General features: G+C 33.5%; 1 protein-coding gene across 2 annotated transcripts in view; it reads left to right on the top strand.

Moving 5' to 3' along the window:
* Positions 1 to 531: 531 nt before the first annotated feature.
* Positions 532 to 18,312, top strand: part of LOC121367620 (tyrosine-protein phosphatase 99A-like) — a 60,168-nt gene continuing 42,387 nt past the window's right edge. For both annotated transcript variants that reach the window (XM_041491905.1, XM_041491906.1), the window contains exons 1-5: positions 532 to 632; positions 4,153 to 4,217; positions 7,538 to 7,882; positions 12,234 to 12,357; positions 17,478 to 17,659. In XM_041491905.1, the coding sequence (XP_041347839.1) occupies positions 4,181 to 4,217; positions 7,538 to 7,882; positions 12,234 to 12,357; positions 17,478 to 17,659 (688 nt within the window). In that variant the 5' untranslated portion in view covers positions 532 to 632; positions 4,153 to 4,180. The remainder of the gene's footprint in view (positions 633 to 4,152; positions 4,218 to 7,537; positions 7,883 to 12,233; positions 12,358 to 17,477; positions 17,660 to 18,312) is intronic.

Consider the following 18,312-nt stretch of genomic DNA (forward strand, 5'->3'; position numbering starts at 1 on the left):
ATACGTTAAAAAGTCTGTTAGTCGATAAGATCTTAAAAAGTGCAGCAAACTCAGGAATGTCCCTTTAACTCTGTTTTAACTTTAAAGATATGTTAGAAAAAATATATATTTGGAATTATTGTAATTATATAAGATATTTTCTACTGTTCTAAAATTTATTGTACTATTTTTAAATAATAGTGTAAATAAAGTTCTGTCGCCATTCTGTCGTCGCCATGCAGTTATCTCCTATGATGGATCAAACAATAGACTAAATCATTTTAATCAGTATTAAATATGTACAGTAGGGCCTACATACATGAACAAATAGTTAATGACCCATAGGCCTAAGAAATAAGCACACACACAAACACAAAAAACTACAAAACTATTGTAAGATACTTTAATTAAATGGAATATTTAACAACATATAAACGAGGAAAACCGTGCCTCCATAAATACAGATAAGACGTTTGAAAAAAATCCTACCTGAAGACGAAAAAGTAATATGGGTCATTGAGGTGCACATACTATCACGTGACCGGAAGTGCTTGCGAGCAGAAAAAGATGGTGGACCATCACAATATTAGTGGATGAATTATGTCTCTGTTTTTCGGCTTTTGTTTCTTCTCACAGTGCGATTGTAGAAGCAGGTATTTATTAAGAAATATGGTTTTGCCGTCTTCAACATTAGATCAGCGATAGCTGAATACTGCGCATGCTACAAAAATCGAAATTGGAGCAGAAGAGGTGTCAAATGACGTTACAATATCACCGGAATATCAATTTTATGACAAATGATTGTTTTTAATGCTGAAACTTATAGAGTAAATTATTATGCTTTGTTGACATTAAAATGTGAAACGTATCTATCTCTGTAATATCAAGGTTAAATGTAATTTTTTTTTTTTTTTAACAAAATCTGTTATTTGATGGTAGACCGGCTGCAGTGCTTGTGATTATTACACAAAAAGTGACAAATTTTCATTGAAAACAATTATTCCTTGCAAATTAAATCTTGATGGCTTGCACAGAATTATCAGAGGCCTGCTATTAATGTAACATGGTTTCTGCACATAGTATGCATTGTAATATACAATCAATTTGATAAAATAATATTTTATCTTGTTCTATTAAATGTTTATAACAATGTCAAATTCTGTCCCATTTAGGATGCTGAAAACATTTTACCCTATTGTCCAGGGAACATTTTGTTTTCAAAATCTTGATCAGCAATATTTTTAGTCAATAAAAATTGATTAGTAATTACTGTTTAATGTTTTAAGTTTGTCAAGCAATCTCTGAAACTTGCATAGCGAAACATGATATGGTACTGAATAAAATGTTACCTTCGTGTTGTCTGACCAGCCTCAGTGGCGTCGTGGTTAGGCCATCGGTCTAGAGGCTGGTAGGTAATGGGTTCGGATCCCAGTCGAGGCATGGGATTTTTAATCCAGATACCGACTCCAAACCCTGAGTGAGTGCTCTGCAAGGCTCAATGGGTAGGTGTAAACCACTTACACCAACCAGTGATCTATAACTGGTTCAACAAAGGCCATACTTTGTGCTATCCTGCCTGTGGGAAGCGCAAATAAAAGATCGCTATAACCGTAAATAAAAGATCGCTATAACCGTAAATAAAATGTGTTGAGTGTGTCGTGTTAAATAAAACATTTCTTTCTTTTTTGTTTTCGTGTTGTCTGATATATGATGTGATTTGTAATATCCACTTGTCTAATCTTTTAGTCTCAACTGTAACATATTAATTATTTGGTGATCTGAATCGTAGTAACCAGTAAAATAACACCATATTCCCATCTGTCCAGGACTTCATTGTTAAAAGTAAACTTTTTGAAATAAATTAACCATTGTTTACTTTTACTTGTACTTTAAATTATTTTCAAATAATGTAATTATCTTACATTCATTCTTTTCTATCTCTTTCTCTCTCTGCCTCTTTGCACTCTCTTAGAAACTCTCTCTCTCTCTCTCTCTCTCTCTCTCTCTCTCTCTCTCTCTCTCTCTCTCTCTCTCTCTCACACACTCTCTCTGTAAATATAATTTTTTCTTTTCATCTTGGCCGCAGGTGAAACTTTTTATATTTATGAACATTTAGAGAGAGGCTCTAATATAGGTGTATGACTGTTGGTTGTCCCAAAACTGCAAATGTGGCAGTAATTAATATATTCAGGCCCTATTAGCTAATACAGACAGCGAAATAAAGTTTTAATTTGCTCAAGTCACCAGGTTATTAACTGGAGTGAGATGTTGAAGTCACAATAATATTTTGGATCTGATCCGATTTCAAAAGCAAAATCACTCGAACAGATGTCAAGACACCAACTTGTTACATGTAAGTGTAATATCTCACATAACACCCGGTCAGCCTGTTGTATTGGCACTACACTAAACAACAGCATGTATGTCTGATGCCTTGCCATTTGAAGTGACCAGTCAAGTGTTTAGTTCTCGGCCATATTTAATTCAGTAATGCCAGATTTTTTTTTTTATAACTTCCATTTTAACATAAACGACATATTAGTTATCAAAAACTTAATACAATCACATTTTTAATGAAAATATTCGATTGTTTTGATTAAATTTTATTACCTGAAATAATAGTATTTTATAGCAAAATATTATGATTTGAACAAAGTGATTAATTAGGAACGTTTCCGAAGGAAGTAAATGTTTTATTTAACGATGCATTCAGCACATTTTATTTACGGTTATATGACATCGGACATATGGTTAAGGACCACACAGATATTGAGAGTGGAAACCCGGTGTCGCAACTTATGGGCTACTCTTTTTGATTAGCAGCAAGAGATCTTTTATATGCACTATCCCACAGAAAGGATAACACAGCACAGCCTTTGATATACCAGTCGTGGAGAGAGAAATAGCCCAATGGGACCACCGATGGGGATTGATCCCAGACCGACCACACATCAAGTGAATGCTTTACCAATGGGTTACGTAACTTATCCTACATTGTCAATTTTAGATACGGCCTGATTGTTTAAACCAATTTCTTTTGTGAAGAGATTAAATCCTAAATGTATGCCATCTAATGTTGACATTCTTCAGATTAGATCCTCCAATAAACCAGGCTACAGTGAAAAAAAGACTGTATAATTTTTTAATTTTTTTACATCCTTGTCTTTTCCTCATTTGTGCAGTTTGTTTTGTGGGAGTTTTTTGTTAATTTGGGATAACCCACTTCACGGTATTGCACGATACATGTATGAAGTACTTATTAATTTAATAATAAATAAAGAGTTTACAAAAGTGAGCACACTTTTCCACCAGAAAGCCCAAAATTTCTGAATAAACTGACAATATATTCCACTAAGAGTATGTAATACTAGTAGTACAGATATAACACGGCCCCTTCCCCGAAAAAACCCAAACCCAACACCTCAAGTAGCATTGTATGTCCATTAAATTAAGAAAATTAGCCCCAATGGCAATTTTAAGTTAGACAATAATCATACAGTATTTTTTTAATTTGTCGACTATATCACTGTGATTTAGCATCACATATAATTCTGTTTTACAGACCTAGCCCTAGAAAAACACTGACAGGAGTGATTAATTGAAGAGTTCATTTTCAAAATGCTATATAGCCATTTACGTCATTTTCAGACGAACATGATTTTGCTACAACATGATGTAGCATATATTACACAAAATACACTTTGATTCATCCAGTTTAATAGCTTTAGATCACATTCTGATGGAAACTCTGTTGTCCTATTGCTGAGTTGTATTAACATCAGTATGTACCTAACTTCCAAATTTAGAAATTTGCATATATTGCGCTTTGGAAATGAATTCCCCTAACATAATTTATAGGGAGCCATTTCAGATTGAGCATTGATTTTTAATCCTTTTTTAGGACTTACAATTTAAAAAAAATTCATATGTTAAGGCAAGGTAAAATATAATCTCTCCTTAATTACATGTAGTCTTGGGTGAGTGATTTTAATGAAGTGTTTTTCATTTCATTCTACACAATATGCATTTATAAATACTTTTATGGGACCCAATGTACTTGTCTTTGGACATGATGATTTGTCGATTGGACCAAGCAATTGTGATTTTTTAACCTCTGATATAACTTGATAACTTACCAGTAATAATCAGTTCTTATTACTATTATCATTGCAGAAGATGCTACTGGTCATAAATTAGCAGAATGATCCTCCCTCTTTTGATTGGGCTGTTTCAGCTAGGTAAGTAACTTAGTAACGTACATGTGTTTGTTGTATTGTATCAGCGTACATGTTCACATGGGTACCGTCTTTGGATCTAGTAGTTCAAGATTTTTTTTGTATACCTGAATTTTTGTATTTTTATTTTAATATTTGCATTCCAGCATATCTTCACCCCCCCCCCCCCCCCCCCCCCCCTTCTGTCCAGGACCCAGTCACTAGCGAAGTCAGATATTGTGTCCGGGAGAGACATGCTTGAACCTTAATTGGATATAGGCACATTAATATGTTGTTCATCCATCCAGCATAAAGAGGTGGGATACAGCTCAATTGGTAGAGAGCTCGTCTGATGTGCTTGCATCATAGGATCAAACCACCTCAGTGGACCCATTCTCTGATTGGGTTTTGCCCCATTCCAACCAGTGTAGCATGGCTGGTATTTCAAAGGTCCTGTCTGTCGGAAAGTGCATATAAAAGGTCCCTTGCTACAAAAGGAAAATTGTAGCGGGTTTCCTCTTAAGTCTGCTAGTAAAAATTACCAATTGTTTGACATCCAATAGCTGGTGATTAATAAATCAGTGTGCTCTAGTGGTGTTGTTAAACAAAAAACAAACTGAACTGTATTATGTACATGTATGTATTTCTACATGTATTTGTACATGTATATCCATTATATAAAGGCGTAACCTCTCAGCCTGGTTAATGACATACCTCCTGGTTAATGACTTGTGAAACTGCTTCCTAATTTAGTCATTAAGTTACATCTTAATTGAATGTGAACTCTCACACTGAGGTCAAAATCTGAATCACTGCATGACATGCTAGTCTCTGAAATTGGTAATTGATCCATTTAAAGGTCAAGTGAAACATCTTTCTGTTATTGACATGTTAGCTATACACATTTCTATATACATGTATTTACTGGTCATAATAAGACGTATTAAATATGTATTCATAGATGTAGTATGCAGAGATTTAAAATTGTTGCAATACTTTCTCATTAGTTCAGGAGCATGTGCAGGAATTTTAGCAGTGTGTTTGTGTGTCTAGACTGAAGAGGAGTGTCGAATCCTACTCCGTCATAAAATATATTGGGGAAAAAAGAAAACATTTGCTTGAGGTGGACAATTTTTTTACCCCTGACACACATGTCTGCATAAGAGAGTAATCACTAACAGTTTTACATCTCACAACTTAGTACACTTTGTGTATTTTATTAGTCCTCAATATGCCGAATAAAAACACTCAAATTTTCTGTGTTGCCAAACCTTTAAAAAAAAAACCCTTGTACTTTTTTTAGGCCTCAAACCACGGAAATTTATGTTTATACAGTATTTATAATATATTTGTTCAAAATGTTGATTTTGTATGGAATATTTTTTTAACTGTATTTTTTGTGTCTTTTAAAAGACTTTAATTTGAATGCTTATGAAATGTTGATAATTGTGAACGACCCTCAATAATACCCAGATTCAGTCATATTTCCAGTTCACAATTAGTAAAGTCATTTAGTATGGATTTTAGTATGTTAATAATAAAAACCTAGTTGTGAAGTCACTGTTTTGAGTAATCAAGCTGTATGGAAATGTCTTTAATATGATGCATCAATATATATTGCCAATTGACAACAGCTGGGCTATAGAACAATATCCAAGCAAAATGTGATAGCTTTGCTAAAATGAGGGTACAAAGAACACTTAACCCAATTCTTTTCATCTTTTAGCTATCATTTATGATACCTCATGTTCCCCCCCCCCCCCCCCCCCCACCTTTTTTTCATTATGATAATACTGGGGTTGAATATTTTTTTTTTTTACCACTATCCCAAAGGAATAGTGAATTTCAAAAAACACTATTCTGTCTAAAAATGTACTATCCCTTCAATTATTAATATACCACTAGTTTTCTTGACTGTGCTACGTCGCCCTGTACAACATTGCGTAACGAGCAATTGTTTATATACCAGTCTATGCATTACTGCATACTAGCTGGAATTACAAACGAACTCACTCCAAACATTAGTCTCGATCAAAAAGACGTGTTTATTTTGTACCGGTAAGTGCATGAGAAAGGGCTTAGTAGCGCGAGGATTTGTTCTGCAGAAAAATGTAGCTGAAGAAAAAGCGTAAGCGAAATAGTCGCAGATAATTTTCGGTATTCCGTGCTTTATTTTCACTTCATAACAGAATATTAGAAGAATTGTTTTACTATTCTGTTTCAAAATTTACTATTTGTGAAATAGCGTAAAATTCAACCCCTGTTATATAATTATATTTTAAAATAACCTCTAGATGTATTGTCCTATTGACTTCTAAAATGGTGGGTCAGTTTGTTTAACTTTAAGAATGGTCCGACAGATTTCAGTTTAATAGCAACAGGTATTAATTCTGAATCAGAAATATTATAGGTATTAAATTTTACAGCATAGATGACTTTTACTTGTTACTTGTAGAATGTAGGAAATTGCATTTCAGTACATCTTGTTTTCTAAATAGCCCTCGAACCCCCTAGAAACTTTGCGTTGTGCCCTCAATCTCAGTCAAGCCCTCCAATGTCTACTTGCGTCCACCATGCCTGAGTAAGGGTATAAAAGAAGGCCTGACCTATGTCATAGTAATAATATTGAAACATTGTATTTGTTGTACCATTGTGTATAGTTTAACAGTAACAGTTGTACATGCATGTAACATTGTATAACATGTAACATTTAATACATGCATATGTTGTATATGTAGCATTGCACAACAGGTAACATTGTACATGCATATGTATTACAACTTTATTTATAAAATTTATACATATGTGTTGTACATATATAATTTGGACAATTATAACAATGTATAATGTACAAGGTATGTACAATATTAAATACATGTTGTAACATTGTAGTTATTATGCACATTGTAACTTTGTATATGCCTAGTGTTTTGGTAATATGTCAGCAAAATCACAGACTGAAAGTCTGTTACTTATTATCATGTAAAATAACGCACCATTTGCCATGTAATTATCAATTCCGATGATTGCTGGCCACATGGTCTGAAATTGTTCATGTTTATAGGATATTAAACAAGATTCCATTTCCTTTCATGTTTATGCCCCAAATGTACTAATTTTCAATTGTCATGAGCTATAGCGAGTTCAATATCCTATTTGTTACCCATTAATCAACTTCAATTTATATCACTAAACTCATTTGCTTAATGTTCCGGTAAGGTCATATGATGTCATCATATGACGTCGAGGTGTTACATCACTCTTGACATTCTAGTGGGACATAACACTTTGAGATATCAAGATATTTTTAACCATATGGGTAATAATGTACTATATTTTTGTAGGTTTGACGGTTGGAGCCGCGACACCGGTGGATAAGAATGTAGTAGAAAGGACAGTGTCTGACAATGTGAGCCTCGCGTGTGTGACTGTTCGAGGGGATGAGAAGATTGGAGGGATTCTCTGGTACAGGAACACAACATTCTTCGCCTCTAAGGGACAGAATAAGAACATCAAGTACGCCGACGACAGCTATGCCAGCAAGGTTAACATCGTGTCTGACAACAGCCTCATCTTCTACAACGTGGAGGTGGCTGACAGCGCCAACTACACCTGCAAGGTGTTCGTCGAAGATCCACAGTCGGGCTCCATGAATTCAAGGAATCTCACCTGGGTTCTACGCGTTCAGGGTTTGTAGACATTTCTTTATTATATTCCAGGTCTAGCTCTGGGTGCAGCAAACATTTTGCCAAATTATCTCTTAAACATAAAAAATAGCAGAAATCCAATTATATTTGAGCAAAATAACCATTATTACATGAAATTATTTGACCAAATTGAAATAAAATTTGCCATCTGTTTTAAAACAATTTGCAGTTGGTGAATTTGGTGAGTGCCAGAGCTAGCCCTGTATTCATTAAAGGTACATTCTCAAAGTTGCAAGTTCTATAGTTCACTAGTATCTTCTTCTCTTATTTGTGGTAAATTAATCGATCTTATGTATAATAGTTTCATAATTGATTCAAGAATATGAAAGTTGTAATATTTTGCTGCTTGGCTCAAACAATGATTTTGAGAATTCTTGGTCAGCCTTTTTGGATTTTGTAATAATATTTTTTAAAAAATCCAGCTAATAAAATGTTTTGGATGTGATTTTTTTTGGGGGGAGCGGCATGTAATTCAAGGCATGATATTTACATTTCACAAGATATGTTTTTCATCTTTAGGTAATTTTGAGACTACCCCTTTAACTGAGTATCACTCTACAAGCATCAGTATATGTAACTTTATGATACATTTACGTGATTAGACAAAATTAATTATTGATATGTGTATTCTCATAAAAATAAATATTTCACCATTTTGACAAAATTGAGAAATCTTCATGTTAGATTATTTTGATGGCAACTGGGTAATTTCATTGGCTGTTGTAACTTCTGCTCCAACTATGTTTTACAGATTACAATACACATATACAGATTAATAACTTAGTTTAGGACAGTTTTTAACATACAAATGCAGTCGTCTATTCTGAAACTTGATGTACACTCAGCATCATGAATAAACAATTTGATGGCTTATGTAAAATTCTTTATATTAATTCATTCTTGGAAACATTTTTGTGTAAATTGAAAATGTAACCATCATTCTAAACTGTCGTATTTAAATATAAATTGTCGTATTTAAATGAGCCAGTAACCAGCCGCTGGTCCACGTACTTGATTAAAGATAATTTATTGAATAATAATAAAACATTGTAAATACATGGACTTTTACATACTTTTTTGTTATTGATCAGTAACAAGTTGTTAAAATCAACTGATTGAAAATATAAAAATTATTCTAACATAATGTATTCATTGTATGTATAGGGGGAAATAACTCTAAGAACATGGGTAAGTTTATGATTTGCATTTCATAAATTATTTTTGTATTTTGTTCTGCTTTTCTTCATCTTTATTTTAACAATTACACAGTGCTGATCTACTGTGTTGATAGGATGTTACTGAATGCATTATTTATTTTCTCATTTTAGTATCAACAATAAAGTTTGCATTTGCTTTGAGTACTGCGTTTATTGTAATATTTATGGATTTTTTGTTCTTTTTTGTCTGTGAATGTAAATTGCCTCGTTAGATGTAGCATAAAATAAATTCTTCCACCTGCTGAAAGCAGATTTCTTTGTTGTGTAATTTACTATATTTGTTGGTATAAACAAAGTAGTAGGTGAAAGAAATTTATTATTCAAGTTTATGTGGGCATTAATCCATCCATTAATCCATCCATGAATCCATCCATGAATCCATCCATGAATCCATGAATCCATCCATCCATCCATCCATCCATCCATCAATCCATCCATCCATCCATCCATCCATTCATCTGTCATTTCTGCTACATTACAGGTGTAGATAATATTTTAATGGGATTCATGGTTTTTCTGAGTAAAGTGTATTTCTGTAACAATTCTAAGCAAATGTTAGATGTTGTTATTAAAGAAATTTAATGAAATGCAAATCATTCAGTTTAATTTGGTGAGGTTCATTTATTTGTCATATTTAAAATTTTATTAACTAGGTTTTAAATAACTTGTTTGATTCATCCTGAATATCAGATGTTTAATCGTCTGTACAGTGTTTGTGGGTTTTCCCTATTTCCCATATTTTCCATCCAAAAAGTATACTATAGGGCCACCATTTTAAACCATTGTGCAACCCTACCCGACCACCAATATTAAAAAAATTCTCGATTTTTGTTTTTCGTAATCCACTTTAATTTTTTGCTTTATGCACTACAGTTAAACATTTTAATTGATATTAAGTCAGCTAACTGTATGGTGTTTTGCACTTTAAATAAATATTGCAGCATTGGTAGACAAAGATTTTATGTGATGCTATCAGTTCCAGACTTGTATTATGTCTCATTTTCTTAAATATTTCATTTGGAACACCACTGTGTTCAAATGAAAACTTCATGACAGCTATATTAAGGGATAAACCAGGGCTTCTAGAATTTGTATAAAATCCACCAGCCATGGGATCAGTGATTTAAAACATTTATAAGCCACCATTAGAAATTCACTAGTCCTACTTTACTTTAAGTTAATACAAGTTTACATAATAATAGTAATAATCAGATATGTCACCTAAAGAGGATCATACAGCTTAGAAACACTAACATTGAGGGTTGGGGTGGAGGTAGGATATTCATATTTACAAAATAGACTTAACTGCAACATTTGAAAACAAATTCACTAGCCGTCAGGCATGGAAATGGTAGTTATTTACTAGCCCAATGGTGAATATCACCAGCCATGGGAGTTTGCCTACCGTAATCTAGAAGCCCTGGATAAACAGCTGAAAAATCTGATAAATTCATATTACAGTACAGTACTACATTATGCAATACGGGAGATTCGTTTAATAATACCAGACCGAGTGTGTGTAATGTTTTATGGCCATTATGGCATACAAAATAAATTGAAGACAAACATTCATTTTCGTCTCTCGTTCACAAAGTAAAAAGGTGAAATATAACCATTACTTCCCCGGCAAAGGTGGTGACAGTATTAACTTGTGCGTTAAAGTTTAATGTTAAAGTTTTGCTTATAGATCAGTTTTTCACAGAGTATCAGTCCTAAGTCACGCAAACCTGGTTTATAAAATTATAGTTGCACCTGTGGTTAAACATTTTAAAGTTTATTTTGTTTAATGACCCCACTAGAGCACAGCGATTGATTAATCAACGGCTATTGGATGTCAAATATTTGGTAATTCTGACATAGAGAGGAAACCTGCCATATTTTCCCATTAGTAGCAAGGAATCTTTTATATGCACCATTCCACAGACAGGATAGTACATACCATGACCTTTGAATGAGAAATATCCCAATTAGTCCACCAACGGGGATCGATCCTAGAGCATCAGACAAGCTCTTTACCACTGGGGTTGCACCTATGAATGTTCATCACAGTACACTGAGACATGTAGGCGAGACATGTAGTTCCACAGTATTCTTGTTACTTACTTCAACAGTTGAAACATTTGGTGGGTTTGTGATCACTGAATTGTTTTTGAAGTTCCTATCACTTTTTTTAAGAGTATATCTATTATTTGTGGTTTTACTAATCCATCTCCTTTTTAACTACATGTATTTATAAATTTTTTATTCAGTATTTTTGAAAATTATTTTTTTGGGGTTAAATTCTTGCTTTCCTTGGATCAAATGTTCTACTAATTGGTTACTGACCAGGAAATACCTACTGACTGAAAAGACTCCAAATGTATTACTGATGTGTTAACTACAATATATGTCTGCTTTATTAATGCTTATTGTTACATAACCTCACATTTGTTGTGTAATTACATTACATAAATAGATAAACTCTGTTTATCTTTATCAATATCTACAAGTACCAATATACATGTATTCATCTGACAGCATAACACAAGCTTTGAGTTGTTTTCACTACAATTATTATTTTAAATGTGCCAATCTTTTAAATTGCAAAATAGTATATATATTTTTTTCTTATCATAATCTAAACTTAGACACACCTAGCTGTGCTGAAACCACAGGTACATTTGTTTGTTGTTGCACTTCCTATGTTGCAGTAACATTGGACTTTAACAAACTGACAGGACATAAATCCAAGAAAATGGAGCCAACACACTGCAAACAGTTTTCTATTTGATTTAAAATTTAATTCTCTTTGAATAGAGCCTAAATCATGGAATTTTTTTTATTTTAAATTCTACTTTATTTAGTTAATTGCATCTGTGTTCCCTATTACATGGTATCTGCATCCTGACAGTTTAGGTTTGTGATTTGCAGTGAAAAACAGATATTTATTCACAAGGTTGATTATGTATACTGAAAAATTACAATGGGTTGCTGATTGGCAAAGTAAATAAACGCTACACTACTGGTAACATGTTTTTGAGTTCTATCTCGTCTATAATGCATGCTTGCATGTAATGTTGATAATAGAAAGAGCTTTATTCATTAACATTTAAAATGTATTTTGCTTCTATTTGCAGATGTGCCAAGTGCACCTGGTAAACCTGTTCCTTTCAACATAAAGGCACGACAGGTTACTGTTAAATGGGATGCCAGTATGCTAGACAACAACAGCCCAATATCAGTATACATCGTCTCTATGAGGTAAATAAAACATAAAGATGTCACAACAGCCCAATATCAGTATACATCATCTCTTTGAGGTAAATAAAACATAAATATGTCACAACAGCCCAATATCAGTATACATCGTCTGTATGAGGTAAATAAAACATAAATATGTCACAACAGTCCAATATCGGTATACATCGTCTGTATGAGGTAAATAAAACATAAAGATGTCACAACAGCCCAATATCAGTATACATCGTCTGTATGAGGTAAATAAAACATAAAGTTGTCACAACAGCCCAATATCAGTATACATCGTCTGTATGAGGTAAATAAAACATAAAGTTGTCACAACAGCCCAATATCAGTATACATCGTCTGTATGAGGTAAATAAAACAAAGTTGTCACAACAGCCTAATATAAGTATACATCATCTCTATGAGGTAAATAAAACATAAAGTTGTCACAACAGCCCAATATCAGTATACATAGTCTATGAGGTAAATAAAACATAAATATGTCACAACAGTCCAATATCGGTATACATCGTCTCTATGAGGTAAATAAAACATAAATATGTCACAACAGCCCAATATCAGTATACATCGTCTCTATGAGGTAAATCAAGCATAAATATGTCACAACAACCCAATATCAGTATACATAGTCTCTATGAGGTAAATAAAACATAAATATGTCACAACAGTCCAATATCGGTATACATCGTCTCTATGAGGTAAATAAAACATAAATATGTCACAACAGTCCAATATCGGTATACATCGTCTGTATGAGGTAAATAAAACATAAAGATGTCACAACAGCCCAATATCAGTATACATCGTCTGTATGAGGTAAATAAAACATAAAGTTGTCACAACAGCCCAATATCAGTGTACATCGTCTGTATGAGGTAAATAAAACATAAAGTTGTCACAACAGCCCAATATCAGTATACATCGTCTGTATGAGGTAAATAAAACAAAGTTGTCACAACAGCCTAATATAAGTATACATCATCTCTATGAGGTAAATAAAACATAAAGTTGTCACAACAGCCCAATATCAGTATACATAGTCTATGAGGTAAATAAAACATAAATATGTCACAACAGTCCAATATCGGTATACATCGTCTCTATGAGGTAAATAAAACATAAATATGTCACAACAGCCCAATATCAGTATACATCGTCTCTATGAGGTAAATCAAGCATAAATATGTCACAACAACCCAATATCAGTATATATCGTCTCTATGAGGTAAATAAAACATAAATATGTCACAACAGCCCAATATCAGTATACATCATCTCTATGAGGTAAATAAAACATAAAGTTGTAACAACAGTCCAATATCAGTATACATCGTCTCTATGAGGTAAATAAAACATAAATATGTCACAACAGCCCAATATCAGTATACATCGTCTCTATGAGGTAAATAAAACATAAATATGTCACAACAGCCCAATATCAGTATACATCGTCTCTATGAGGTAAATAAAACATAAATATGTCACAACAGCCCAATATCAGTATACATCGTCTCTATGAGGTAAATAAAACATAAATATGTCACAACAGCCCAATATCAGTAGCCTATACATCATCTCTATGAGGTAAATAAAACATAAAGTTGTAACAACAGTCCAATATCAGTATACATCGTCTCTATGAGGTAAATAAAACATAAATATGTCACAACAGTCCAATATCAGTATACATCGTCTGTATGAGGTAAATAAAACATAAAGTTGTCACAACAGCCCAATATCAGTATACATCGTCTCTATGAGGTAAATAAAACATAAAGATGTCACAACAGCCCAATATCAGTATACATCATCTCTATGAGGTAAATAAAACATAAATATGTCACAACAGCCCAATATCAGTAGCCTATACATCATCTCTATGAGGTAAATAAAACATAAATATGTCACAACAGCCCAATATCAGTATACATCATCTCTATGAGGTAAATAAAACATAAAGTTGTAACAACAGTCCAATATCAGTATACATCGTCTCTTTGAGGTAAATAAAACATAAATATGTCACAACAGTCCAATATCAGTATACATCGTCTGTATGAGGTAAATAAAACATAAAGTTGTCACAACAGCCCAATATCAGTATACATCGTCTCTATGAGGTAAATAAAACATAAAGATGTCACAACAGCCCAATATCAGTATACATCATCTCTATGAGGTAAATAAAACATAAATATGTCACAACAGCCCAATATCAGTATACATCGTCTGTATGAGGTAAATAAAACATAAAGTTGTCACAACAGCCCAATATCAGTATACATCATCTCTATGAGGTAAATAAAACATAAAGTTGTCACAACAGCCCAATATCAGTATACATCATCTCTATGAGGTAAATAAAACATAAAGTTGTAACAACAGTCCAATATCAGTATACATCGTCTCTATGAGGTAAATAAAACATAAATATGTCACAACAGTCCAATATCAGTATACATAGTCTCTATGAGGTAAATAAAACATAAATATGTCACAACAGTCCAATATCAGTATACATCGTCTCTATGAGGTAAATAAAACATAAATATGTCACAACAGCCCAATATCAGTATACATCGTCTCTATGAGGTAAATAAAACATAAATATGTCACAACAGCCCAATATCAGTATATATCATCTCTATGAGGTAAATAAAACATAAATATGTCATAACAGCCCAATATCAGTAGCCTATACATCATCTCTATGAGGTAAATAAAACATAAATATGCCACAACAGCCTAATATCAGTATACATCATCTTCATGAGGTAAATATTGTAAATAGCAAAACAATTTAGGTAGATTTTTTTAGTGAATCCTGATGTTTTCTACTAAACAAAATATATTTCACATATTTAAGATTTGCAGATCAGATAAAGGAAGAGTGAATGGTGTCACTATTACTGTTTACATCAGATCTTGTTTAAAAAGCTGATTGTTTTTTATTTAGCCTGCATGTCATTGCCCACTATTATTCCTGGACATTTTTCCAGTAAATAATCTGTCATATATTAATAGTGACAATGTATTACAAATTAATGGCATTCTCCCCTCCCACTCCAAGTCTCTTTGTTTTTTATCACGCTATTAAATTCCATATACGTAGATCCATGCAGGCATTTTGAAAAATTATTGTGGACTGCGATCTTAAAAATTTGTGGCCATTTTCAAAGAACATCAGTAGTTTGTTCTATTCGAGAATGAAGAAGTGTACACAGAGTATACTATACAAAGTAGTGACAGGGAGATATTACCACAGAAAATGTAACCACTGCAATTAAGAAAATGACCACAGCAAATAATTTGTCGTGGAAAAATAGTGTCCATGGCATTTTCCACAGCAGTTTTACCATTAACATGATTGTAAGTAAATCTGAATGATGAGTGTTATTTATTTTGTTTGCCCATATGCTGTAAGATTTATTTATATCATTTACGCTATTCGTTGACTAAAAGTGACGTTACAGTTAACACGCAAATGACACATGCACGATCAAGAACACTGGGATTGCAAGGGGATGGCAATTTATCATATACAGCGTAGTCCACAATGATGTACCAGTTCAGTCTTTATATTTTAATTATATTACATCAAAGTGACAGAATATATTTAATGCAATACAGAATTAAAATAATTTTCTTTAATAATGGCATAATTTTTGTTAGAAAATCTGTCACCAAGACCAAGTGCCTACCTTTCAAGCCCAAGAAAATCGGTAAAGTTTGTTTTGTGTGTTTTTTTTGGAGTAGGCCACTCAGCACAAGAAAAGAGTAGCATATTTTAGCAATATAAATGACGGATACATTTTTACTAAACTACCAGGACTATCTCTCTCTATTATCTACAAATATCTCGCCATCAGGCTGACCATAACACTTCAAGTGACTTGTTGGGAGTGTATGTTGAACATTTTACTGAAAATAAAACACCCATAATGCACCATAGACACAGTTCAACAATTTATAAGCTGTCATCACCCCTCTGCAATCCAGTGGTCCCTGGAATGCACATGCTATGAACAGTCAATAGTTCAATGACCAAGTTGATACTCACTTAATGCTGGTAATTTACATGTATTTTCAGATACTTAGTAATAATGGTGCATTTACTGTTTTAATGTTTACTTTTAATCTGTTTTCAGTTTACAAAGTATATTTTATCTTTAACGATAAGGAAATCCAATATAGTCCACGGCAAAAAAAAAATGACGCAGAGAATGAAAAACTCTGCTGCATTGCTGATTTCCGCGGGCAATTGCAGATGTTGAAAATGTGTTTGCTGTGCATTTTGTATGAATTAATGGTCATTTCCAAAAAATTTTTTGTGTTTATGATGGAACATGCTGCAACATACAGAACTTTGTTTGAGTTTATTATAATAACTGCCAGTCAGTTGTGATCCGTAACAATCAAAAGTGTGAGTCAAGAGTGACAATAAATGAATCGATATCCATGATTTACGCATCATCGCAGATCCTGGGGCCTAATTTACTAAACTCGGACAATTTTGCGATATGCAATGTAATATGACTTGCAAAGATGATACACAATATTGTTTAAGAAAAAAAAGTTTGTTTTATTTAACGACGCCACTAGAGCACATTGATTTTTTTATCTTATCATCAGCTATTGGACGTCAAACATATGGTCATTCTGATACTGTTTTTAAAGGAAACCTGTTGTAGCCACATAGGCTACTCTTTTATGACAGGCAGCAAGGAATCTTTTATTTGCACTTCCCACAGGCAGGATAGCACAAACCATTGCCTTTGTTGAACCAGTTTTTTATCACTGGTCGGTGCAAGTGGTTTACACCTACCCACTGAGCCTTGCGCTGCACTCACTCAGGGTTTGGAGTCGGTATCTGAATTAAAACTCCCATGCCTTGACTGGGATCTGAACCCAGTACCTAACAGCCTGTAGACTGATGGCCTAACCACGACGCCACTGAGGCCGGTATATTGTTTAAGAGAACTTTGTCAATAAGGCCCCGATCTTTTAAAAAAAATTTATGGGAGTAATTATTATCTTGTTACTATATTTCCAGCAAGTGAATATATGAAGTCTTTAAAATCTTTTTTAAAATAGGTATATTTTTGTCTTTGTAGTCTGTGTTCTGTTGCGGGAGGTGGTGAAAAGAGAGAGGTTGTGGTGGGAAGTGCGACTCGTGAAATTACGATCCGCGAGTTACAGCCACACTCGTGTTACCGAGTGCAGGTCACTGCTAAAAACGACATCGGCAAAAGTCCAGTCAGTGAAACCAGTGATAAGTTCTACACTCTAACTGAAGGTTTGCATATTGTCTTCTAGTTTGTGTTCTCAACAGAAAACAAGAAGAAAGAAATGTTTCATTTAACAACACACTCAGCACAGTTTAATTAGGGTTATAAGGCATCAGACATATTGTTAAGAACCACACAGATAATAAGAGAGGAAACCCACTGTCACCACTCTGTGATCTACACTTTTTGATTAGCAGCAAGGGATCTTTTATATACATCATTCCACATACAGGACAGTACATACCATGGCCTTTGTTACACCAGTTGCAATAATTATTGTAGTCTTTTCAGTATAAAAGAAATCTCAGGCTGTTGTCATACAATTTTACATATTTTTGTTCCTTATTTGGCTGTCTTACAAAACTTGCTTTCCCTGTTACCTTTCTTTAATTCTCTTGTGAAATAGCTGAGACATAATAATTATATTCTTTACCACTCTCGGGTCTAATTTTGACAGCAAGTAAAAAATATTGCCTTAGTAGTATCAGTGTCTACAATATGTTTAATTGGCGTGTCTCAGTGTATGTGGCCTTTCACGTCCTTATTGAGTCGAATGGTGCACTCAGTCTGGGTTGGAGTCAGTACATGAATAAAACAGAAATCCACATTGCCTCAGGCGGGATTTGAATCCTGGCTACTGAGGCTGGTTAATTCCCCTTTC

Source organism: Gigantopelta aegis, chromosome 3, assembly GCF_016097555.1.
Source record: "Gigantopelta aegis isolate Gae_Host chromosome 3, Gae_host_genome, whole genome shotgun sequence".
Classification (NCBI taxonomy): domain Eukaryota; kingdom Metazoa; phylum Mollusca; class Gastropoda; order Neomphalida; family Peltospiridae; genus Gigantopelta; species Gigantopelta aegis.